At 36.6% G+C, this 26,234-nt stretch overlaps 1 protein-coding gene across 2 annotated transcripts in view; it reads right to left on the reverse strand.

Annotated features, from left to right (window-relative positions):
* The window catches only part of SNX7 (sorting nexin 7), a 97,469-nt gene that overhangs the window by 44,776 nt on the left and 26,459 nt on the right, over window positions 1-26,234 (reverse strand). For both annotated transcript variants that reach the window (XM_047727591.1, XM_047727590.1), the window contains exons 3-7: window positions 21,441-21,551; window positions 20,951-21,115; window positions 18,686-18,884; window positions 14,103-14,302; window positions 11,216-11,302 (exon numbers count right to left, since the gene is read on the reverse strand). In XM_047727591.1, the coding sequence (XP_047583547.1) occupies window positions 11,216-11,302; window positions 14,103-14,302; window positions 18,686-18,884; window positions 20,951-21,115; window positions 21,441-21,551 (762 nt within the window). The remainder of the gene's footprint in view (window positions 1-11,215; window positions 11,303-14,102; window positions 14,303-18,685; window positions 18,885-20,950; window positions 21,116-21,440; window positions 21,552-26,234) is intronic.

Below are 26,234 nucleotides of genomic sequence, written 5' to 3' on the forward strand. Positions count from 1 at the left end.
ACAAACCAGCTTGAAAACTGCCTTATTAGGTAAATTGGGGGCAATTTGCATATCAAAATACATAGGGATAGTAATGGACCTACTGACTAACAGAAAACCACAACCACATACACAACACACACATACATACATGAATCAATTGGAAGTTTAGAGTATGATTAGAAATGGTGTAATTATATAGTCTCAAAGTAGTTCTGCACAAAGTGTTTATTACCTACAAAGGGAAATGAGTGATTTTTACAGCAGAGAAGCTGGGCAGACAACACCTTCGTCAGCTGATCCAAGAGGACAATGTCATTAACTGGCCAAATAAAAATCCTGTGCTACCTGACAGAGATCAATGAGAAGATCACAGCATCACTTAAGCAATATTCCTGTCCAAGATTGATAATTTAAATCTAATCATAAGGAACAAATCAAACAAGCTGGTATTGGAGGTATTCTGAACAATAACTGGCCTCTCCAGTGAAAGGGTCATGAGAGTCAAGGAAAGATGAAAGACCCGTTGCAGACTGAAGAAGACATGTAACTCAATGCTGTCAATAACACTGCAGAACCCTGGCAAAATCCGAATGGGGTCTGAGCATTAGATGAAAGTCATGTTCCAATGATGACTTACTGATACTGCTGTTTGTATTATGGCTATGTAAGAGAGTGTCCTTGTGTGTAAGAAACGTGCACCATTAAGGAGTCTTAAGTATAAGGATTGCAACTGACTTCCCAATGGTTCAAGGGGGTAAAAAAAGGATCTTTGAACTGTACTTACAATTTTCTATAAGTCAATTAAGATTTTAAAAATACCAAACTTAAAAGCACCCAACATACCACATTGTAAGTCTTCCCTGCTTGGAACTTGTCAGTAGCTCCCCACAGCAACTAGAATAAAACCCAAGACCTACGTGTTCTTATCCTGCTTGCTCGGTCCTCATCCCTAGCCTCTACCCCTTTGTCTTCTATATTCCAGCTACACTCAGTGTAACTGAACTCCCAGAACATGCAGAGCCCGTATCAATTTCAGAGCTTTGCATGGATTCTTCTTAGAACACTTGGGTCCAGATCTTTGGAATGAATTCCCCTTATCAGCCTTCAGCTGTCCTCAATGTTACCTTTTCAGAAAGGCCTTCTCTTCCCTTCCTGGCATTCTCTATCACATCACCCAGTTTTAGTCTCTTCATTATTTATTAAATTATTTAATTTAAGTTTACTATTATTGAATTTATTTAATCTGTTTATCAAATTATCATAGTCATTTATTGCTTTTTTCCTTTATTTTCAGTATCCCCCAAGTAGACTATAATCACCTTTTAGGAGAGGGGCTTTTTCGGTCCCCATCCCTGCAACTTCCCCTAGATAAGTGCTTGGACAAGGAGGAAGGAGCTAATAACTTTTGGCTGACTGACAAGCTAGGCCTCGATTTTCTCATCTACAAAATGGGAATAAACTACTACTGACCTCACAGTATTATACATTCAATAATATATGCAAATGATCAGCACAGTGCTTGGCACACAACAGGTACTAAATAGATGCAAAATATGCATATACAATGGAAAGCACTAGTTTGGGTCTAGAACCTCTTTGAAAGTTGAATGGTGCTTTGACAGGGTATCTCCCCCTAAACTTACTGCCCTATTGACTATGATTTAATAGAGGAAAAAATGTTTCCTTTCCAAAACCTAGAAATTTAACAAATCAAAACGCACTTAATTTAGTGATCCAGCACTGTTCTAGAAGAAAAACTACTGAATTTCTTTGTGGCAATACAGTGTTTTTTTTTTTTTAGAAGTCCTATTTAAATGATTCATACTTTATTTATTTATTTATTTATTTATTTATTTATTTATTTGACAGACAGAGATTACAAGTAAGCAGAGAGGCAGGCAGAGAGAGAGAGAGAAGGAAGCAGGCTCCCCACTGAGCAGAGAGCCTGATGCGGGGCTCGATCCCAGGACCCTGGGATCATGACCTGAGCCGAAGGCAGAGGCTTTAACCCACTGAGCCACCCAGGCGCCCCATGATTCATACTTTAAATAACATATTTCATGGTACCATTATATCTTCCCTAGCATATTATTCTTTTATACTTTCTTCCTCTAACTTAACCAAAATTTTTACTGACACAAGCTCTAGATTTATAAACATTAATTCATCTTCAAAAAAATTTTCTTCAAAGTAAGTATTATTTCTGCATGTTCATGGATAAAGAATAATTAATGTCTGATTAAGGTCACAAGTTAAGTAAAAGTGAATCAAAGCTCTCTCCAGGCTTCAGACTCTCAGTGTGTTATTGCTCTAAGCATAATCAAATATTTATTGAGTGCCCAGGCAGGGCCGGGAGTGAAAGAGATATGTAAGATAGACCCTTAGGACATATTTCTTATTAACAAAAAGTCCAAATTAAAAGGAAATTGAATCTATTTTGAGTTTCTATATGGGACAGCTATTCAAACTATTATATCTACAGTGCACAGAACTCCACAGACCAAACCACAAATCCACAAGGTCACCGTAAGTAGAATTTCTTAAATCCAGAGAAGAAATGGCTAGAATGTTAAACCACTTCTTTCATTTATCCATTTGTTACTTTTTCTGTTGCAGTTAAAACAGTGGGGGGGGGATGTTCCTAGAGAAAGACCAGGAGCTAACAATCTTCCTTTAGAAAATCATCTATCACAATGTTATACTGCCTCTGTTTTTTTACAGTCTTCCATTGTCTCCTCCTTCCTTCTACCCTCACCCACCACAAATATACACAAGCCTTATTCATCAAGACTGTAGGTTTATGGGGCGCCTGGGTGGCTCAGTGGGTTAAGCCGCTGCCTTCGGCTCAGGTCATGATCTCAAGGTCCTGGGATAGAGCCCCGCATCAGGCTCTCTGCTCGGCAGGGAGCCTGCTTCCTCCTCTCTCTCTGCCTGCCTCTCTGCCTGCTTCTGCTCTCTCTCTGTCAAATAAATAAATAAATAAATTTAAAAAAAAAAAAAAAGACTGTAGGTTTATGTGTTCTTTTTTTCAAAACAGTAAACATTAAAATGTAATACATTCCCTAAGAAAATTCCATAGGTAAAAATTTCTGGAAGTAATTCAAGTTTTTCACTTCACCTTCAAATATCTCCTGACTAATTTTCTTGGTAAAAGTTAACATGAGCCAGCAAGCGTTCAACAGACATGCTAGTGTTCGTGGGTTCCAAAAAAATTTGACTAAAACATGCTTCTTGTCACAAATATATTATAAAAAAATGTGTTGATCTTTTAGTTGATTTGAAATACTTTAATTCTTTTTATTGCTGTTTCTCACTTATTCCATATTAGATTTGAGATGGCCTCAAGTTATACTCTACAACTAGCTTAAACCCCTTAAGTTGATAAAGGCATTAGTGCAAAGGGAAAATAAGAATAGGGAAAAAACATGATTAAAGCCAGGGGTGAAGGTAACACACAAAGACACACTTATTTGCCACATAGAACTGGATCTGAATTGGGGTTCTTAATAGCCTAGTAAATGATGTAAAGGATGTGATAGGATCAGGCATAAAACCTGATGTGTATATACTGAAAAAAAAAAAAAGCTAATGGCTTAGGAGAAATTAGATCCTATTGCTGATGCTGAGACATAAATGAAACTTCTCTCAAGAGTCCTCATAAATGAAAAAAAAAAAAATGTAGTCAGTGATGTTGTTGCTTCTCATAAAGGGATTTATGGTTCTCCTTCTTAAAATGTCCTTCATTATAAATCAATGGCACAATACCAAGTACAGTTTAGTTAAAATAACCCTATGCAGTCCAAAACACAATTTTTTAATTGTACTAATTCAGATACATTTTAAAGTATCTAGTCAATTACCTAGAGTGACTAGGTGAGGTCACTGGGAACAGTCACTTTTCAGCCAAGCTAACTGCTGCCTCTTTTTAAAAAATACATATTTTTTGACATTGTGAAGGTTCAATAAGTGAAACTATAGCCATACTTGAACTCTGCTCCAGAATAATGAAACATCCAATATATACTTCAAAGAAAGTTCTTCTAATATTGCTCATAAACATATTACAGTCTAACACTAGTTAGGCACTGGACTAAGAGTTTTCGGATATTGATTTAACAACACTCTGGGGAAGATACTCCCCACAACTGTTACAGTTGAGGAAATTAAAGAAGGAGGATATAAGTAACTTGCCTAAAATTACAAAGGATCACAGTACTGTGCTTGAAATTACATGCAGCTGTGCAATTGGGTTGAGGCCTTGTGTGAAATACTTTGCAGGGACAGCTCTACTTAGAAGTGCCAGGAGCATAAAAATAAATGTTAGAGGGGGAAAGTAATATGGTATAATTTCAGATGGAGATCCCAGACTCAACAGACTCTTACTCATAGGGTAGACATGACGTTTACCATTGACTCAAATATCCACTAGCTTCCTTTATAGGATTATATAAATAGGAATACATGTTCCACCCTCCCCCACTCAAATCAATGATGCCCTGAATGAGAGGCCTGCCAGTGAAGGTATAGAGGGAGAGGAATTCTGGGCACTGCCAGGGACTCTGTTCTGGGAGGAGAAGCTGCTGAGGGCCATTTTGATTGTAGCCTCCCCCATTCTGCCGTCCCTAACTCCCACCCAGCTGTGGTATACTACTCCAATACGTGCTACACTGTGTATTTGTGGCACATGTCTATTAGTTGTTCACCCAGAACCCATTCTCCACTCCTCTTCTTACTACCTGAAAGAGCCCTGGTTTTCTTCTGGCATATGTATCACAGAGCATATTGTTGGCTTATCTAAGTCTATTCTGATGGCCTCATTCCCACTCTAAGTAACCGTCTCAATCACGGACTTTTCACAACTCTGGCTTGTGAAAAACAAGGAAAAGTCTGCTGGATGCCTTCTAGAATAAATGGATAAAAGGAAACATGCAAGAAAAAAGTCCCTTTTTCTTCCACTGGATAGTGTCACGTCCTTCACCACTGGATGAGTGTGGTACATGTACATGTGTGTCCCTGTGTGTATGTGAGAGACACACACAAAGATGCAAACAGACAAAAAAGCAGAGAGAGGAAAACCGATACTAAGAAATGAGGCATACAGTAATACAGGAATGAGGCATACAGGAATAAATTTGTAAAAAGGTCAGGGGAGAGAGGGAAGACAATAAATACCCGAGAAAAGGTAGAAGGGACCTCTGCCCCCTCCCCACCACAAAAAAAAAGAAGTTATGTCAATACTATCATTTCCTAGAAGCTTAGAAGAAAGCCAGTCTTGCTTTGTGCAGCATTTAGTACACTTTTAAGAATGCTTGAAGATTAATAGCCACTCTTTGAGGACAAGAATAAAATACTGGTTCAAAAATAGCAAGTCATACAGAGCAAAGACCAGCTTGAATAAATTTGGTATCTGTTTGCATCTACTGAATGTGGCCATATGCAAATCTGGATCATAATGATCTTATGAAAATGCTTTTTTTTTTTTTTTTGCTCACATAAATACACGGCTCAACAGCTATGGCATTATATCTAGATCCAACTCTCAGACTCTATGCACATATTGCTAAATGTCAAATGTATTCATATTCATTTATATTTGAATGCTGCTTTGAGTGGAAAACTATAAATCATCCATTCAAAAATAAAAACAAAAATAAAATGGATATGCAGCATTATTTAGCACAACAGATGAACCTGACTTATCTTGCAGTTAAGCAGCGAAGTGAATAAGCATTCTCCAACAGAAGCTCTGACTCTGAAAACTTAATAACGAAACTGCAAAAACCACAATTCCCTCAGATATCTGAATTTTCCTCATAATCTCAGTTACTATTGTACTTTTATCTCCATAGTCAGAAATTCTCTTACTTGGAGCAGTATCTATTTCACTGAGTATCTTCTTTATTGGGGCACATAATACAACCCTCGATTTTTCTTGAAGTACTTTATTATCTCTATTTAACTATTCTGTATCAAGCTGTTTTTATAAACGCCTCGTAATGGAGAAGTGGCTAAAAAGTTGAATGATCCTTAATAAATCTGTTGAGTTCATAGTGTTGGTCGCATCATTTACCAGCAGCCAAAGCGTATAAATTTCCTTTCTTTCTCCTCTGGCTAATCCTTCTCTGGTTTTGTTGTTGTTTTCTTTTTTTTAAGGTTTTATTTATTTATTCGACAGACAAAGATCACAAGTAGGCAGAGAGGCAGGCAGAGAGAGGAGGAAGCAGGCTCCCTGCGGAGCAGAGAGCCTGATGCAAGGCTCAATCCCAGGACCCTGGGATTATGACCTGAGCCGAAAGCAGAGGCTTTAATCCACTGAGCCACCCAGGTGCCCCCTTCTCTGGTTTTTAATATGGGAATATGCCATGGCTCAGTCCCATTAAGTCCTGCGACCTCTCTTTTTCTCATCTATTAGTGACCTCAGCAAATCTCATGGCTTTATATACTATCTGCTAATTCAATTCAGGCCAATTCCAGTTGCTCAGGCCCAAAACCTTGGGGTCATCCTTGCCCACTGACAATCCATAGATGTTCAAATAGCAAACAGCTCTACCTTCGCAAAAATCTGGAATCTGACCACTTCACACCACTTTCACCCTGGTCCGAGCTTTGATGTCTCTGTTAGAGCTAGTCTCCAGAGCTGGTGTTTTCCTATCCCATGCACCCAGCACATACGCACCATCTCTTGTCTTCCCCAGGCAGAGTAATTGTTTCATAACTTACATCTGATGGGTGTTACTCCTCAGTTCAACTGTTCTCTTCCTATTTCACGGAGACCAGAGCTCATGATCTGACCCTCTGACCTTATTTCCTGTAACTCTTCCACTTGCTCTTTCCACGCCAGCAACACTGGTCTCCAGGCTTTTTCTGAACCGTGCAGGCATATTTACCCTTTTGTACTTACTGACTCTACTTGAAATGCTCTGCTCCCAGATATTCATGTAGCTCAAGACCTCACCCCTTTCAGGTTTTACTTGATCACCTTCTTGGTAAGACCTTCCCTGACCCCCGATTTTAAACTTCACTGCTCCCCAACACTCCCTCTTCTCCACACTTATCATTATAGGACAATCGACTTAAATTTTAATTCATTAATGTTTATTCTTGTCTCCATCCACTAGAATGAGGGTCTGCTTTTCTTGACTGCCATCTCCCCACTGCTTGCAAGTGTTTCTCTTATGGTAGGTCCTCAACAACATTTGTCAGCAGGTTTCACTGAATATCTTGACCTTAAAGGTCATCTTATCATGACATAAAGTTGCACATCTCTCATTTTCTCCTCCATTTTATATGCTATAGTTCAGTCTCTAAAGCCATTCATTATCTGCCCTCCCTGCAAACTAGAGATGCAAAGAGTCACTAAAAACTTGAAACACTGGCTTCCCTTCATTCTTTAACTGCTATGGATTCTATCTTCCACTTAAAACTCTCTCAGATTTACCCCCGTCTCTCCCCTACTGCTTCTTCAGTTCAGGCTCCCACTCGATCCATGATGCCCAAAGGATCAAGTCCATTGTCCTCACCCTGCCAGACAACAAGGCTCCCTTCCTATCTGACTGTGGCTTATCCTTACAGACGCATCTCCTCATCTCCCCTATACCTGCTCTCTATACAGCAACCTAGTTTTCTAAGTTTAGCATGCTTTTTGAGCTTTTACTACTTTTCATAATACTGACTGTACATGTAACATGCTCCCTCTCTTCAAGGAACGATTCTGAAGTCATTTTACATGAGCCACCTCAAATATTACTTCTATAAAGTCATCCAAAAAACAGCTAACAACTACTGAGTGCCTACTAGGAGTCAAATAACTTACTTCCATTGTATCATTTAACCCTTAAACAAATCTATTAGAAAGATTTTAATAATTTTCCCCAAAATTATACATGATAAAACAAGGCTAAAAGAAGTGAGGAAACATGCCCTAGGTCACAGACTTAATGAGATGAGCTAGGATTGGATCCTACGTCTCCCTAATTTCAAAGCCTAAATGTCAAAACTCTAAATAGACAAACAGCTGAACTGACCTTCAACTGGGCATTCTGAAAGTATTTGCTGAGTTTAGGTCATTTTAAAACGATTGACTTTATTGTTATGAGATAAGAACTACAAACCACAAGCTCTAAGAAGCTGCCACTTTACAACCACCCAGATAATAAATCAAAGAATGCACTCCAAAGCACTGTTTTAGTTTGCAGGAAAACACATAATTTTTGTAGGCATATTTGTGTGATGAAAAAAAGTAAAAATAATACCATTATTGTCCATTTAGAGTTTACAAAATTACAGGCAAGGTAGAAGTCCAGTCCTTTTCATTTGCCACAAAGCCCACATAACGATCACCTGATATGCCCAAAAGGACCTCTGGAATATTACAACTCTGCTAATTTCTACCCAATAATTATAACTCTCCTAGTTTTTGCCCTTCTTGGTAAAGCTTCATTTCATGGACCTTTTCATTATGAGTTGCTTTGCTGGGTTTGCATATAGCATCCCACCCAAAGGTGACTTTGATGGGGCCTCTAAAGGCAGCCCCGGAAGGTCTCCATAGAAATGGCCCCAGGGTTGTCTCCAAAGTGGACCTGCTTGAGTTGCCATGGTAAACAACCAGGCTAGATTGCTATATTCAGTTCTCTGCCAGGGTCGCCATGGTGACTGCAAAGGATGGCTCCTTAGAAGGACCTCACAAGGGCGCGTTTCCATGGTGACCCTATCCTGCATATTTCTAAGCAACTTCCCTCCGGTTGTTCTGTGACCAATCATGGCGGGTTCATTTTGAGAGTCACCCTGGAAGGTTTCTCCCAAAGATACCATCATAACACACAGCGATTTGGAAGTGAGGTCTGTAAACAAATAAGCTGCTTGAAAATGTAAACGGTACCATTCATAAATCATTAAATTAGTCCTTATACATTTTAGGAAGGATCTGTTTTGATGGGTAACCAAAAAAAAAAAAAAAACCACACCACATTTGCAACGTCTGTTAAATGTGTCTGTTTCAAATCTTAATTTAAAATATCTTACAGAGTATAATGCAGATAATTAAAGTTTCAAATTTCTCCAATCTTAACAACATAGCAGATAACTAGGTAAAAAATACTTTATAGTAGATATGACACACACACATAAAATGAAATCATAAATACAGATGGATCATTAGGTTATAATGAGATATCAAGGAAATTTTTATAGAGCAAAAGACAAAATATTTGCAAGTCAAATGAAAAAAAAATGTGTTTTTTTAGTTGAGTTGGGAAAGCCTAGCCATATTTGGGCCCAAACTATTTTTTCCTATATTTTTGTGGTTGGAATAATCTCAATTACTCTTCCTTTCACTTTAAAATATGAATATAAACCATTCTGAACAGATGCTTGGTTTTTAAGCCATTTAACTATTCTCCTGAAACTTTAAAATACTGTACTTTATCTAGTAGTTAGTCAAGGGCAAATTTTATCTAATTGCTAATTTCAATATCTTTAAAAATTACTTAACAACTAAAAAGAATCCTCAGTTCAAAAGATACAATTATAATTTCTGTACATGTGCTCCCTCTTTTGTTCTTTCCAAGTGACTCTTTAAATCTACACACACACACACACACACACACACACACACACTCCTTGCTGTGAAGAAAAGGTTAACCTTGGGTTTCCTCTTTTCTCTCATCTTGAGGTAATGGCAAAATGATTCCCCACTGAGCATTGGTTCCACTGGCTTTACATTTCCCATTATTTTCTCTCTCAGATGCCATTCTCCTATTCTGTCCACTGCAGTCCTCCACTGCCCATTCGCTCTCCATCCAGGAGAAAGAACTCGAGTTTGAAAAACAAAAATAGTTTAAGGGAGATGAGGGTAATTCATGGTCACTTCTTGGTGAAGTCTCAATGTTCTACACAAAGTCTGAATTTATAGAGACTTCTTGCTTTAAATCTTCAGTATGTTTTTGTGAATCAGAGCAATCACTGCAATTTTCATTCATTCATTTACTCACTAAATATTTATTGAGTGGCTACCACATTTCCAGCACTGTTTTAGGGGCTGAGAACACTTCAAATAAAAACACTTCGAATAAAACACTTCAAATAAAAAATTCCTGCCTTTCAGGTGCTTAGATTACAGGTGGGGAGGGAGAGAAGGATTATAAAGAAAACCAGTAAGTATGAAATCATATCTCTTGTTAGATGATTAAAGTCAGGGAGGACATTAAAGCTGAGAAGAGGGAGGTTGATCCCAAACCAGGATGGGATGGGGGCTATGATACTAGTATTAATGGGGGGTTTCAAGAACTCCCCACACACCTGCCATAAGCATACTCAATATTGTACTCAATACTAAACAAAATCATTACATTAAAAAAGGATCATAGAGAATTCACTAGAAGTTAACCAAAGCAATTCTCAATTTTTCCCACTTTTATACTTGCTCTCTGGGAGGCAGCACAGTCTGATGAAGACAAGTGATACCAACACCTCTGAGCCTACTTCTGCTTTGAGAACTATATGAACTTGGGAGAGTTACTCCACCTTCAAAGCCTCTTCTTCAATTTTAAAATGCGAATAATAATTCCAGGCTCAAAATGATACTCTGAAGATATGCAAAGACAATAAAATATAAATAGTAAAATATTAGGGGGGTGAGACTATAATGTCAAATCAGCATGAGAACACTTCAGAAAAAAGGAGGTGAGGAGAGAGACAGATGAAGAAAGGCAGACAAAATGTTGGAAATTAATGAAGCCCAGTGATGGGTATACGAGTTTGTTATATCACTTTTTATGTTTGAAATTTTCCATAAAAATTTTCTGCAAGGAAAGGATGAAACTTGAAACTAAAGACACTTCCTCTCTAAAGGTTTTTACAAGAACTAAGGAAAAGTATATAGGAACACTGACTTCTTTTGTACAAACACCTTATAAAATGTGCAAAAAATGGATTTGTCAACTAACCTTCTGGAACATGCTAGGTACTTTCCATACCTTCCTCTAACACTCTAATTTAAAAAAAAATTAACTTCATACTTTACTCATCATAAGAGACAATATAAGATAGAAAAGCAGAAAAGCATCACTATGTAGCTTGCCAACTCAATGGGTACTCAACGTAGAATAGATTTTTAGAAGAAAGTTTAGTATTTGCTGAATCCTTAAAAACAAGCATGCAAGGAATTCCACACTGCTAATAAAAATTTCACCCAATGAATTCTATATGACTACTAAGAAGAAACTTCGAAACTTACCAGATCAGTATCTGCCTTTTTATACGTCAAAGCTTCTACTTTGGAATCCAGTTCTGCTTGGATTTGGTCTCTCCTTTTCATAACACCCTTCATATTAAAACACAAGGATGGAATAGGTTGCACTTAGGTTTAATAATATTTGTATGATAAAAAAATATACACTTTAGAATATAAATAGCATCTCTTCCCCAAATCATCAGTCATTTGGGGATACAATGACAAAGAAAGTTTTTTTAATCTCTAAAAGCTAAACTGAAAGCAAGCATTTAAGAGGTTTTTTTTTTTTCCATAAATCTTTTATTCATCTTTCCCAATACACATCTTACTGGGTTACGTATTTTAGGAACACTCTAGACATACACAGTTCTTCAAAAAGAGCAAAAACAAACAAACAAACAAAAAAACCAAATAATCAAACTAAGAAATCTGTGAGAGCACTGAGAGTATATGCTATGGTGTGAAGTGGCTGGGAAGTCGGGTGGGCCAGTCACCTAAAATGTCTATAATAATTGGCAGCCCACTTAACCAATTCCAAAGGCATGGTTAAATCAAATAGGTAATTATAGTGGGGAATCAGAAAACTGAAGTGTACACTCACATTTTGAGACTTTGCTTTAGTATAAAATATATCAATGAGCCAAGCTTTTGATGAGAAATCATAGTCTCTTCTCTGACTGAGAAGAGTTCCATCTTGTTTTCTTGAATAACCATGATGTCATGCTTCGGTGTCCTTACAATTTAAAACACCTTTGTGAAGGAATCTGAGTGCAAAATTCACCTTTAATGTTTTCCAGTCTTTTACAATGTCTTTCCCTGAATGACTCACTTTTCTTCCAAGACATGCTACTTAGGCATTATGGACCCAAGGACACATTTTATTTGTGTTCATCTTTCACTTGTTTTCACAGTATTAGTTTAAATAATAAAATTGTCATAATAAACACAAGTGGCCTAAACAGATTAAGGAAAAAATAAAAACAAGCTCCAGGTAAGGAAATAATTCAAACAGAAAGAGTAGAAACACATGACATACAAGAAAAGGGTTTTAATGAGGCACAGGTCTTTGAGGGGTTTTCAGAAGAGGGGAAGAACCTACCTACAATGCAGTTAAATGGAGGCCAGACAAGATGGCTATTGTATTTGGGAACTGAGAGGCATTAAGGATAAAAAGCATCCTGAAAATTACTCAGTCTAATTTTGTGCCTGGTGGAATCACACTACTTAAAACACTCAAAAGAGATTAACGTTTCTCCTATTTCAAAGAAATCAATAGAAAATTCAGCTAATTATCACATATCTTTTGTATTTATTTCAGTGTTTCATTGCTATTACTATCAGGAACCCTTTCCTTTCTCTAACCCAAATGACATGTACTGCAATTTAGTCTTATTTAGGTAAGGTCTGTTTCCATAAATATGAAGTACTGGCCTTCACATAGGTAGAAATAGTTTAAGTAAGAGTTTGCTTCAGAAGATAAATAGTAAATTTACACAAATTTAATCATTTTGTCAAGGCATGCACTTCATTATTTTAGCTCACACTGAAGAAAAACTTCCAATATAAAACAGACCAGCACTGTAATATAAGTGCTACTGATTATACCCTAGGAGTTTGCAAAATAATATAATCAAATGAGAACCCATAAAATAATTCTTTCTGGTTACTATTAAAATTTTTCCACACCTACAATGATACACGACTTAAATTACATAATTTTCATCTTGACATAATAAAGAGAAAACCACATCTAATTAAGGGAGAAGAATATACTATTTTTAATTATACAAATCAGATCTCTTTGAAGAGCCCCACAAGGGAGATATCAATAATGAAGGAAAACAATGAAATGGAGCCAAGGAGATTGATGGAGACAAGGAGGAGACTCCTTCACAGTGAAACATTAGAGGCTTCCGGGAAGCAAGAAGGGTTTGTTGATAGAAGACCCCTAATAAAGGCAAGTAACAGCAGCAACTTGAAATATCTACAGAATATTTAATACTCTGAAAGAAAGACCTAAATGTGGTAAATACGAACGGGGCAGACCTTACGATGAAAGGCTAAGAAACCTTTTCTTACTAAGACAGAGGTGAAATTAAAAACAACCACCACCACCACCACCAAACCAAGAGTACATGAAAACATGGCTCCATTCAGAAATGGCAGAAAAAATGGAATATATCTGAATGTAAGCAGACTCCCGTCCCCCATGGCCACACTGAAACACCAGAACCCTGACGCCACCAGTTTGTGCAAGGTACTGTGAGCAGAGGATAATACAGGATGAAAAACATTAGCTCTGCAGATAGCATTGCTAAATCCCAGATATCTGGAGACCTTAACTGGAATTGGGGAGGTTAAATGCAAAACTCTGATATAAGAGGAAGAAAAGCCTTTGCAACTGGTGAAAGAAAATCATTTTAACTTGAATGATTTCTTTTTAGAAGCATCCAGAAAACAGAACAAACATCAAGATCCACTCAAGTACTTTGTACATAATGATAAATAAATTGCTACATCAAATGTACCTGTAAGGGGGTAAGCAACTCTTTCATGAAAAGATATTTCTAAAACACTAAAAATTTTAAGGTAAAAATTTAAAAGCTTGGAAAAGCTAATCATATTCTCTATGTAAATTTTGACTGAGGATGTTTCAAATCTATGTGTAATCTTACACATCATTGTTCCTTTTGAGTATTCTGCTTTTTATTAACATACTCTACTCATCAATTCACTCACATAGTGAACAAATATTTATGGGGTATCTGTATATGCAAAGCATTCTGCTAAGACAGAAGGATAGTGGTGAAAAAACAGAAATAGAAACTGCCTTTGTAACGCTTATAATCAGGTCAGGGACCAAGGTAAAATTACAACGAGGCCTTCTTACCATTAACATTTCACTATAAAGCACATACTCATGTACGACAGGAAGCAGGGCCTCTGAGAGTCCAGACATCCGTTTCTCAGTGGCCTTACAGCATTTGTCAATGCAGCTGGCAACCCCTTTTAGAGTATCAGCCAGATCTTCTTCTGATGCCGACCACAGAATATGAATTGGGCCATATTCTCTCATTTCATCAGAATATTCTAAAAACAAAAAGTAAGTTCTTCAATTGATAGAAGTTTTAAAAACCCCTATATTAAAGACAGCAAGCAAGTCCTTTTTCTCATTGCGCCTATGTTCTTCTAAATGAAGAGAAAAAGATGGATATCATCTTTCACTGAGTGGAGAGGTCATTCCCATCTACTCAGGCCAGTTCTTGAATGACTACTGTCCAAGAGTAATCAGTAACAGAATCCTTCTTCATTCCCAAAAGTATCCTGGCTTGGAATATAAATTACATGATCACCATTACCTATCATGGACCTCTGTCCACTACACCTCAGTGTCTCATAGGCAACATTACCTAAACAAACTTGGCTTTTCTCCCCATCTCCCGAATACATGTCCTACTTAAAGTAATTGTTTCCAGTGAGCTAAACAAAAATTCCAGGTATCATCCTATACATATTCCTGCACAGAGCTACTCAATCACCAATTCCAATATTTCTTAATATCTATCCATCCATCCATTCATCCATCCATCTACCTATCTATTCTTGCTTCCACTGTCATCAGCTCATCAGCATCTGTAACTACACAACTGCAAGAGACTTCTAAATATTCTCCCTCTTTTAATTTTTGTCATAACATATAAACACTGAGGCTTCTTGACTGAATTGGAAAGTCCTTTATTATCAGTCCCTACGTGGCCTCCCCACGTTCAGCTCTTGAGATTCTCTCCCAAAGATATTTTAATTCAGACCAAAATAACTGCTCATTTCATGAATAGCTCATGATTTCTCCTCATTCAAACATTACGCATATCCCTTTGCCTTGCCCTTTGCCATTCCTACCTTCTGAAAAACTACTTCTAATCCTTTACATCCTAGCACAAATAAATTACTTCTGATTCTGTTCCAAAAGATTTGTAGACATTTTGTCCTCAATGAGCCGATCATAATTTTATACTTCTATTAACGCCTATCATAATTTTATGCTTGTATAATCCCATTCTATTATAATTGCTTGCATAAATCATATGGTCCTAGGCCATATGCTCCTTAGAACAGGGGCTGAGTCTCATTATTTTCTTTTATCTCAAAGCCTGAAACACAGTATATCCAATAAATATTTTCATATTAGTGAGAGAACAAGTGAACAACAAAAGATTATTTGGTACTTGACAAGCCATTAACTCAAAAATTTGGAGTTCATTTTAAAATCTGAATATTTTTACATTTTTGCTTTTATACTATCATCTTTCAATGATAGCTTTTTATGGTAGAGAATGTATAAGCAGTGAGCAATTTTTTGTCTAATATCTCTTACATACGATGAAATTCTCTATATTTTATCATCTTACTATTCATTAGGGTTAGTTGAAATAATTTATATTACTCTAAATTAAACTATTAAAATATAAAAAGTTTATATGATTGAGTAAACTGAAAAATATTTTTTAAAAAATTTAAAAACAGTGGAAATATTAGTTGTCATTGAATAAAGGCATTAGTTTCATGACCACTAAGCCTTTCCAAATTGCACCCTCCTGATCTAGGCCTACCCTTTGTTTTTTTTTTTTTTTTAAATTAAAATATTTTATTTATTTATTTGACAGAGAGAGATCACAAGTAGACAGAGAGGCAGGCAGAGAGACAGAGAGAGGGAAGCAGGCTACCCGCTGAGCAGAGAGCCCGATGCAGGACTCGATCCCAGGACCCTGAGATCATGACCTGAGCCGAAGGCAGAGGCTTAACCCACTGAGCCACCCAGGCGCCCCTAGGCCTACCCTTTGTTTTAAGTAAAAGTCATACTAAACTAATATTTCTAGCAAAGAAAAATGTTCTCCTTTATCTCTTTTTCTCAATTTTTGTATACATCAGTGTGTATCATTAAACCTTGCAATATTTATGTTTATATAGAGAGCTTTCCTAAAATTCTACACTGAGCTTACATAGCACTCAGATCACATTTGTAAGCAAACACTTAATGAGTTGCACTACAATATCTATTAATATATCTGCTTCCCCAACTAGACTCTAAGCTCAAGGACAGGTACCATCCTATTCCAACTTCAGCCTCCAGCACAGAGAAACAGCATGGTATGTGGTCAATACAAAATGGCAAATAAACTGGGGAACACAAAAGAAAATAAGATCAAAGAAAAAACTTGTGAATAAAAATATTTTTTTAAGATTTTATTTATTTCTTTGAGAGAGCGCACAAGCAGGGGTGAGGCAAAGGGCGAGGGAGAAGCAAACTCCCCACTGAGTAGGTAGACTGACCAGGCTCTATCCAGGACCCTTAGCCAAAGGTAGACACTTAACAGACTGAACCATCCAGGCGTCCCAAAACTTGAATAAAAAAAATTTTTTTTAAAAGAGAAACCACTAGTTATGATCACAAATTTTCATGATCTGAATATGAATGAAATGTCCTACATAGCTTAGGCTCCCAAGGCTACAAATGAAAACAATCCATCACTTTGAATAAAATCTGACAAGTGGGCTTCACATTGGAAAGACTAAGAAATCCCTCAAGTTTGGGCCAGTGGCAATTACTCCCTGAAAATGAGAACTGATACTTATGAAGTTCACCATAAATCCAGCTTTCCTTCTGAGCATCTCATAAATTTTAGGGTATACCAATGATCTTAAAACTATTCCCTTGCAGGAGCAAATGTGGAACAGCACATTGATAATCTACAAAATTCCTACATCATAAGTTTCCAGGGGCTTCTCTGAATTGCTATCCCACTTAACTATGCATCAAGAATGTACTTAACAGAACTGGAATCACAGAACCCAGTTGAAACAACTGGCCTCTTGACATTAAAAAAAAAGAAGAAGAAAAGAAAAAGAAAAAGACAAATGGTAAATAACAAGGGCAGAGCAAAAAGTCTCAAATTATTAAACTACATTTAGTTACCATAACGACATCATCAAGTACCAATGCATAGAGAAAAAAAAAATGATAAAGTGAAATGTACATTCAGCTATAACAACTTTTTCTATATTTCTTTTAATAACCAATCGATTCTTTTTTTTTTTTAAAGATTTTATTTATTTATTTGACAGAGAGAAATCACAAGTAAGCAGAGAGGCAGGCAGAGAGAGAGGAGGAAGCAGGCTCCCTGCTGAGCAGTAAGCCCAATGTGGGGCTCGAACCCAGGACCTGGGATCATGACCTGAGCCAAAGGCAGCGGCTTAACCCACTGAGCCACCCAGGCGCCCCAACCAATCGATTCTTGATGAAGGAAATTCTCCTACCACCAAATGATACATTAATTCATTTATTTTTTCAATCATTGAACAGGTTTTAGTTGAGCATCTACTATGTGTTAAGTACTGTCTAGATATAGAAATAAAATAAATCTTTTCCCTTTTTGGTCCTAATGGAATTTACTGTTTAATGGGGGGCCCAGAAAATAAAAAAAACATAAGCCATCAATCCAGAGATTCTCAAACCAACTGACTAGGTCCCCATAGCAGATACTGAGTAAAAACTATTCCTGCTCCTTATAGAGGAAAATGAACCATTTTTGAAATAGCCAGAGGACTCCATTCTTCTCAACAAAGGCCTGCCCTCAGAGGAAATGTGTTAACCAGAAAAAGGGAAATACTCAACTCCAGCCCACTCTGGCTGTTCTGTCCCAGCTAAGCAGGGAGGGAAAAACTGAAAAACTCTTGTGAAATTCACAGTTCAGAGGCATAGGCTCCGTAAAAGACTGAGACCTGATCACAAAACTATAGAACCATTCAAGTATAACATCTTTTTCTATAGTGAGAACTACAGAACTCTACTCTATTTAAAACTACAGGAGCTTTCTCCTTCCCCATGCCTTAGTGCATTACTAAAGGCCTATTTATTGCAATTCCTTTTACCCAGTGTCATATCTGGCTATTAAGAAAAAAAAAAAAAATGGGGCGCCTGGGTGGCTCAGTGGGTTGGGCCTCTGCCTTCAGCTTGGGTCGTGGTCTTGGCATCCTGGGGTCAAGTCCCGTGTCGGGCTCTCTGCTCAGCAGGGAGCCTGCTTCCCTTTCTCTCTCTGCCTGCCTCTCTGCCTGCTTGTGACTTCTCTCTCTGTCAAATAAATAAAATTTAAAAGAAAAGAAAAAAAAATGGCAAGGCATGTAAAAGGTGAAAAAGATAATTTAAAGAGAAAGAACAAGCATCAGAATCAGACATGGCAGGGACCTTGAAAAGATCAGACCAGGAATTTAATGAACAATGATTAGTATGTGAAGGACCCTAATGGAGAAAACAAAGGGCATGCAAGAACAGATGAGGGCTGTAAGCAGAGAGATTGAAATCTCAAGAGAGAACCAAAAAGAAATGCTAATATCACGTAGCTTTACCACACCAGCATGGGAAGATCCACTGGAAATTAAACAACTTTGTGATCACATCCCAGGGATGCTACATACCCCTTTCTTCCTTGTAAATTCTCTGAGATATTTTATCTATCAAATTTATTTTCTGGCTAAATATTTCAATAAAGTTATTCATTTCCATGAATTCCTCTGGACGGCTTTTCACTCCCCTCATCGACAGCGCAACGGCTCTGACCGTCTGCCCCATTCTGCTGAGTAATCCAGGCCCTTGCTTCTTATGAGAAGAGAGTTCCTAGAAATAGACAGACAGACAGACAAACAAATGAAATATCTGTGGTGAGGCGAATAGGCGAATATTCCGATATTCCCAACCAAAGGAAATCTCATTGGAAGAATAGAGAATAAAAATGTTTCATATACTTTTTTTTTAATGTAGTTTGAAGCAGCTGAGTTTTATTGGGGTACACTTCTTCCTCTAAGTCTATTCTTCTTGATAATATTCCTTTTCAAAGTATGCAAGCAAAACGTGTACATGTTTCCTCTCAGCATGGATCTTTAAAAGAACAAGGTTTAACAGAGGGAATTGTGCTTAAAGAGATACTGAAGGAGATAAGGGGATGATAGGAGATGCAATCTATATTTTATAACAGGAATTTAATGGAAAAATGATTGAGAGAAGATTTCTTAGGGTCTAAACTACTCCCTGGGGGGGAAAAATGGAAATTTCATTAATTCTTTGGTTATAATCATAGCTAACATATACTGAGAGCTTAGGATGTTCCAGGCACTATATTCACATTTTTAAATCTATAACTCACAATAACACGATGAGGTAGGTTCTATTATTATCCTCATTTTACAGAAGAATATACAAGCACAGGAAGGTTAAGGAGCTTGCTTTAAGTCCAAGTTAAGTGCTGGACAAGGCTCAGTCTGATTCCAGAGGCTTCACTGCTAAGCACTGACTAGCTTTGTCTTTGTAATGTTTCTACAGTAGTTTGTAAATAGATACTCTCTGACCATAGCTCTTCAATCAACTGAAGTTGGGTAAACTGTGACACTATCTCTACTATCTGGCAGGCTGTAGAGAAAGATTTTTAAGAATATATGTAGCTAGCTGTTTCTCAGTTAATCTGGAAGAGAGGGCTACAGACTTGCGAAAAGAAGAAATGCAACAAAAGGAGACACCACACAAAAGTAACCCTTTAGAAGTACAACACATTAAAAAAGAACACCAGGAAGAAGACGAAGGGATTCTCGTGATGGTTATACCACTTGTAAATGCAGATTGGGGATCAAATAAAAGGTTACCCACAAGAAAAAAAAATCTATAAATAATAATGCTGACCAGCAAATCCACAGATAAAAATACTGCTATTTATCCAAATGTTGAATAATATATTATCTTTATCCAGATTTTCCTTCCTGAAGGTCTTATACAGAAGAATACATAAAAGGTAAAACTGTTTGCTTCCAAGTCAGTATGATTTTCCATGCATATGACGACAGATGCCACCCTTGACCAGGTAACACATCTCTCAGGAGTGCTACAGTGTTACTCGATAGAGTCAACATTGTCGGAGATGGTGCAAGTCACAACTGGCAAACTATTACTGTGAATGGTGACTACAGAGACTGTTTCTAGCAGCTTCTAAGGTTCTGGAGTCAGGCCACAAATTCATTTCACAGAAGTCTCAAAGGACTTCCAAATAAGTACTATCTGTCAAGACTGAGACGAACCACCTTCTAGCCTCTATCACTTTGGCAACAACTGAGAGATATAAGACTCAATATTGGTCAGCAGTCATTTAATACTGACCAATTTCTCTAGCCATTATTCTTATTTGTGAGTTATATTTCCATAGGTGAAAAGAAAAAAGAGGAGGAATATATAAATTTCTGCATTAGAAACAGATACAGTCCCCTTCATTAGGTAATTGAAAGAAAAACAGGAAAAAATAAGAAAATCATATTTTCTATATGGCTATCCATCCAACCATCTATCCACTTAATAAAGACTTTTAGCCTAAGTTGAAAAGTCCTAACCAGTTACAAAAGAAACCTATTTGTATGTGTTCAGTATTAGCTATATATGCAAGGAGTACCCTGACATTAAAAAAATCAGCTACCAAGAGAAATATGAATATGTATATGTGAGGAAGATAGAAGATGTCTGTGATGTTTACATGTAAATTTGACACAGGGTTGAATCTGAAGGATATCTCTCTAATGTCTGATAATCCATCTCAATTCAAGGATGCTGCTGCCTGATTTATAAAAGTAAACAAGAGGAAGCGTACAACCTACTATACATAAAGACACAAAAGGATTATATGAGTATAAATCAAAATTCTTTACCCAAGCTTGTGCAGTAAGAAACACTTTGAAGTCTTCATTAAATGTTAAAGTTGGATGATCAGCAATTCGGTTCAGGAATTTCTGTAGTGCCTTCCTGCGTGTCTCAATGAAGTCATCATTAAAGCGTTCCACCATTCCTTTCACGATAAACTTCTCAGGCAATGGCTGAGGCAAAAAATTTTTAAGATGTATCTAAGCATTATGTGGCATGGGATTATAAGGAATTCTATACTCTTCCTTTCTGGAAGACTATTTGAGCATGTGATGATTCCAAGATTCACAATGCCAGAACCCAAACCTGCAAAATCTTAACATATTTAGAACAGTTTAGAAAAACAAATCTGTACATAGATTGAATGTTTAAGAGCAAACGTTTCTAAGATCAATGACTTTCAGTGAATTCAGAGGTCTGACATTAGCCTGTCGGCATTCTAATAATTCACAAGACAAAATGGTAGCCACCGTATGGGAAAAAAAAATGCAGACTTACAGGAATAATCAGAGTGGGGTGTGCTTCTTCAAGTTTTCCTTTCAACCAAAGGAAATCTTGATAACGTCTCCTAACTTCAAATTCACTGGAGTCAAATTCCCCTCGAGATGTCTGAACAAAGAAGGAGAAAATAACAGCACACGCAATATAAGACAGGAGACATTTGCCTAATGTTATTTTAGACATTCTGAAATAAATGGGTCTCTAAGAAAAATTAACAAATTCTAATTATTCAGTGTTTGTCAGCCTGTACTTTTTTTGTAATCATCAATTCATGTAGCAGATGAAACAAAGCAAACTTTCCAGTATTTCCAGAAAGAAAGCAAACATCATGCTCAAATTTAAAATCCAAACTGAAAAATCTGTCTTAGAGCAGCCATCTGCCTTCCACAAGATTTTAACTATGATTATATTTGGCATGACTTTCTTGCTAACAAGAAAGTGTGTTCTGAATTTAGGTTTCAAATATATTTTTCTCAAGATGATTAGAATTCAGAATTTGAGGAAAGTTCTATTTTTGTAATTTGGAAAATAATAACTGAGAAAAAATGTTTTCCTGGAATTTTCTCAAATGAATTGCTTTGGTAAAATTTGCTTTTAGTATATGAAAATTCTAACATTTTACAGAGTGATTTTACCACTGTTTAAAAAATGTTATTAATGAAGATTTGATGTGAAAAGAAAATCTTCCTGTCATTTCTCAAGGGATTTTGAGTTATATGCCTAAAATCCTGAAAATTAAGCAAATAAAATATCTGTTCTCAACAAACCAAAAAACTATGCCAACATATATGACAAGAAGAACATGGGTACAATATCAACCACAATTCCACTGCATGAATCCCAAGACAAATAAAAAATGATTATCTAATGCACACTCACTCACACAATATTGCATTAACTAAACTTTTTGCATATTAAAAATTATATATATTATTACTAAGATTGAAATTTTTCTGGAGGAATGATGATGGAGTAACACATTGAATGCATATTTCACACTCACCAGAAATATCAGTCACCCATATAGATGAATGCGATGGTAGGATTAAGTAGTTCAAGTCATTGATGCGATCTTAATTGTCATGAAATAAGGTTCACAAAAGTTAAACTTTCCAAAGTTTACTCCTTTAAAATGAATGTTTAGAATATCATACAATATATTTTATCAAAACATTTCCTTGGGAAAAAGTGGAGGTAAATGAGATGCAGAAGTCTAAGGAACTAAATGTTCACAAAGCACTATGAAATCTTAACTATGGGTACAAGTTATGGAAATGGTAAAAATAGGAAAACTAAATCTAGTAGAAACACAGTTTAACAACATATATACGAGTTGGTATGTGTACATATATATGCAAATACACACATATGCATACATATATACACACACAAAACATGGTTTATAGTCACTCATTAAAAAATACTTATTGAACACCTTCTTGTGCGTGGCACATATGTATAGGTTCACTACCAATTTCCAAAAATATAAATTGGCATAACCAACACTAAAATACTCAAAAATTGGGCAGTTAAGAGCTTTATATGTCCTCAAGAATTTTCAACACTTTAAGTAAACATAGAACAATCTGACATAAATTCTGGCAAGAGGAAGATGCAAAATCAAGTCAAATAATTGGTTGATTCTGTCCCCATCACTCAGTCATTGACTTAGAAGAGTTTTCTAACATACTGCAAAAGCAGAAGAAGAAAACAGAAGATAAGTACAGTGTGTTCTTTCATGCTACTTTAAGAATTTATCCTATTCCCAAAGAGTTATAAGACTAAGATATGGAAGGGAAAATAAGTATTCTCAGCTGGGCTCAGATCATGGTTTATTTCCCAACAGCAGGTACAAAATCGTTGTTCTATCTAAAGTGGTCAATTTTGGCCACTAGAAGATAGAAAGAAGCTTCCCAACTGTAGGAATAACAGGGTTTGATGACAGATCTCCAATTCAGAAAGAGCATGTGTTCCAAAAAGTTAATCTGAAGCACAAATAATGCTTCTAATATAGGATACAGTTTTCCATGGAAGCGATATTGTAAATGGTGTTTAATTTTTTTATATCTGACCTTAAAAGCTTAGGTACTTGAAGATTAGGAATAATGGACTCATGTGATGTATACCCCAAAACACACTCATTCAACAAACACTGACCTTTGGTCAAGGGCAGTTACTCTAGGCTCTGAGGATACAGAAAATTGTTTTTGCGAGAAAATGAATCTTAGGATCAGGGATATACTTTAACACCTACTCCACACTGGTGGACATTTAGGAGTCTGTCTTCATGATGAAGATGTGAGGGAGAAACCCTTGTTAAATATCTTCACTTTTGTTTCTATATGTATTAAAGGAAGGCACGTCTCTTGATCTCCAAAAGAAAAAGTACGTTACAGCAGTCACTTTAGATAGTCTAATCTGGAGAATAAAGGGTAATTTCCCACAAGGAGAACAGATGCCAGGAACGTGGGCTTCCTAAGACTCATCATTATTTATAGCCAGATCATTCTTAAGTACTCCTAAGTGGATATTGTCAGTGTACACAGGTGCCCATGTATATGTGTTTCACCCTTATAATCTTAATGTCATAAATATAAATTTTCGTGAAACCAAAACTTTCTCAGGGAAGCCACCTCTGAACCTCCAAACTAGACAGGGTCCCTGTGCCCATAAAATCCTGTATTTTTCTCTCACAGCATTTATGACTATATTAATTAAGCATGTAATTGTTAAATATCCATCACCCCCTAGGTTGAAAGCTCCATGAAGCCATGGGGTATGTCTGCCTTGATTGCTGGTGTTGTCTCAATACACAAGCACAGTACCTGGGACATAACTGGCCCTCCATAAAACTTCACTGAATATATGAGAAAGTGAATAAATGATAATAAGTGAATAACAAAGAAAAGACTATATTTGATAACATGATATTCATCTACTAAATGTTTAGGTATTTGTATCTATAAGGCATATTTTAGCATATATAGATTTAGTCTAAATACTAGGATATAGTAAAAACAATCAGAAGTAGAACAATGGGATGTATTGTATAAAAGTCTATGTCATAAAAGTGAAATGAAAGATAGTTTGCCATAACAGTGCAGAGATGCACAAAAACAGAACAGAAAACCCATATAGCGTGAAAGTAAATGGTCTGGAATTAAAATCCCAGCTCAGGTAATCATTATGGTGTGTAACCTTTGGCAAGTTACTGAGTTTCAGTGTCCTCATGCACAAAATGGGGGTAGCTCACAACATCTAGGTCCTAGGATCGTTGTTAAGCTTTAAATAAGTTAATATGTATAAAGTGGTTAAAACATTGCCCAGCACAAAGTAATCACACAATAAATGTTAGTTAAACGCACTGTGATATTATCAGTATTACTACTACTATAAGAGCAGTACATTTAAAGTACGATGTAATTTTGGATAACTCATCAGAATTATATGTCTCTGATTAGAGTAAAATTCACAGGGTGGCTTATAAAAAAAGTGTCTAAGAGAAACCAATAATGATGGGAAAATAATTCAGCTGCACAAATTCTTTGCTAGGATGGAGGATAACAATGGGTGCTTATAATTAAAATAGTAATACCAGTAGAAATCTGGTTCTATTCTTAACAGTATGTCTGTATAAACACATTAAATATTCACAAAGACCCTACAAGGTAAGTACCGTTATCTTATTTACAACTGAGGACACTAAGCATAGAGAGGTTAATTAAATAGCCCAAGACACATAGCAAGAAAGGGGAGTCATCAAGATTCAATTCCGTGCTGTCTTGCTCTGTATCCTCTTGATACAAGTATGATACCATAAATTTCTTCACTCATCCATGCACCAAAAAGTTAAATTGCTTAGTTACTATATCCTAAGGATTGTGTTTGGAAATATGGAGAACTTAAGATAGAATTACCTTCTTTAGAAGCTCACAGACTTGCCTGGAATAAATACAAGTAACACATAGTGATCTACCCACATACAGATAGGAGAGTAATGAACATTTATTATGTGTCAGGCATTTTGCTAAGTGTTTTACATTGATTACCAATCCTAAATCAATTCTTACAGCAACTCTACAGAACCAGGTTCGATTATCATTTCTGTTTTATAGACTTCACAAAAACCTGAGGCTTAGCAGGATTAAATATAGACCTTTAATTTCTTTACTATAATGACTCCAATGTTTTACTTTCTCTAAGAATTCAATTAGAACAACATGGGAAAACAGGATAAAGAAAGAGGACTTCTTGCCTGCAGGTACAGGGGGTGGGGGAGTGGAGCAGGCACCTCTTTGAGTTGCTGAAAAATAAACAGTAGTTCATTCTTCCTCTAGAAGAGGAAGGACATAGCAAACAAGGAAAAGTATATACAAAGTCATGAGAGTAAGAAATACCCTAGAAATACCCTGGGCGGCTCAGTCAGTTAAGCATCTGCCTTAGGTCATAATCCCAGGACCCTAGGTTTGAGTCCCCAGTAGGGCTTCCTGTTTAGTGTGGAGTCAGCTTCGGCCTCTGCTCCTCCCCTCCACTCCTGCTCTCTCTCTCAAAGAAATAAATAAAATCTTAAAAAAGAAAATACTCTATAGTATTCAGATAACAAAAATAGCTCTAGATGAGTAGAGAGCAGGAGTATTAAACATGGGGAGTTAGGAGATGAGTCTTTATATAGTAAGCTGGCATCGGACTAAAAAGCTCTTTATATGTCATTCAAAGGAATTTGTACTTTGTTGTACAGGAAATGAGGAACCAAGGAAGGTTTTTAAGAATCTGAGTGAAGAGATCAAATAT

Source organism: Lutra lutra, chromosome 4 (genome assembly GCF_902655055.1).
Source record: "Lutra lutra chromosome 4, mLutLut1.2, whole genome shotgun sequence".
Lineage (NCBI taxonomy): Eukaryota > Metazoa > Chordata > Mammalia > Carnivora > Mustelidae > Lutra > Lutra lutra.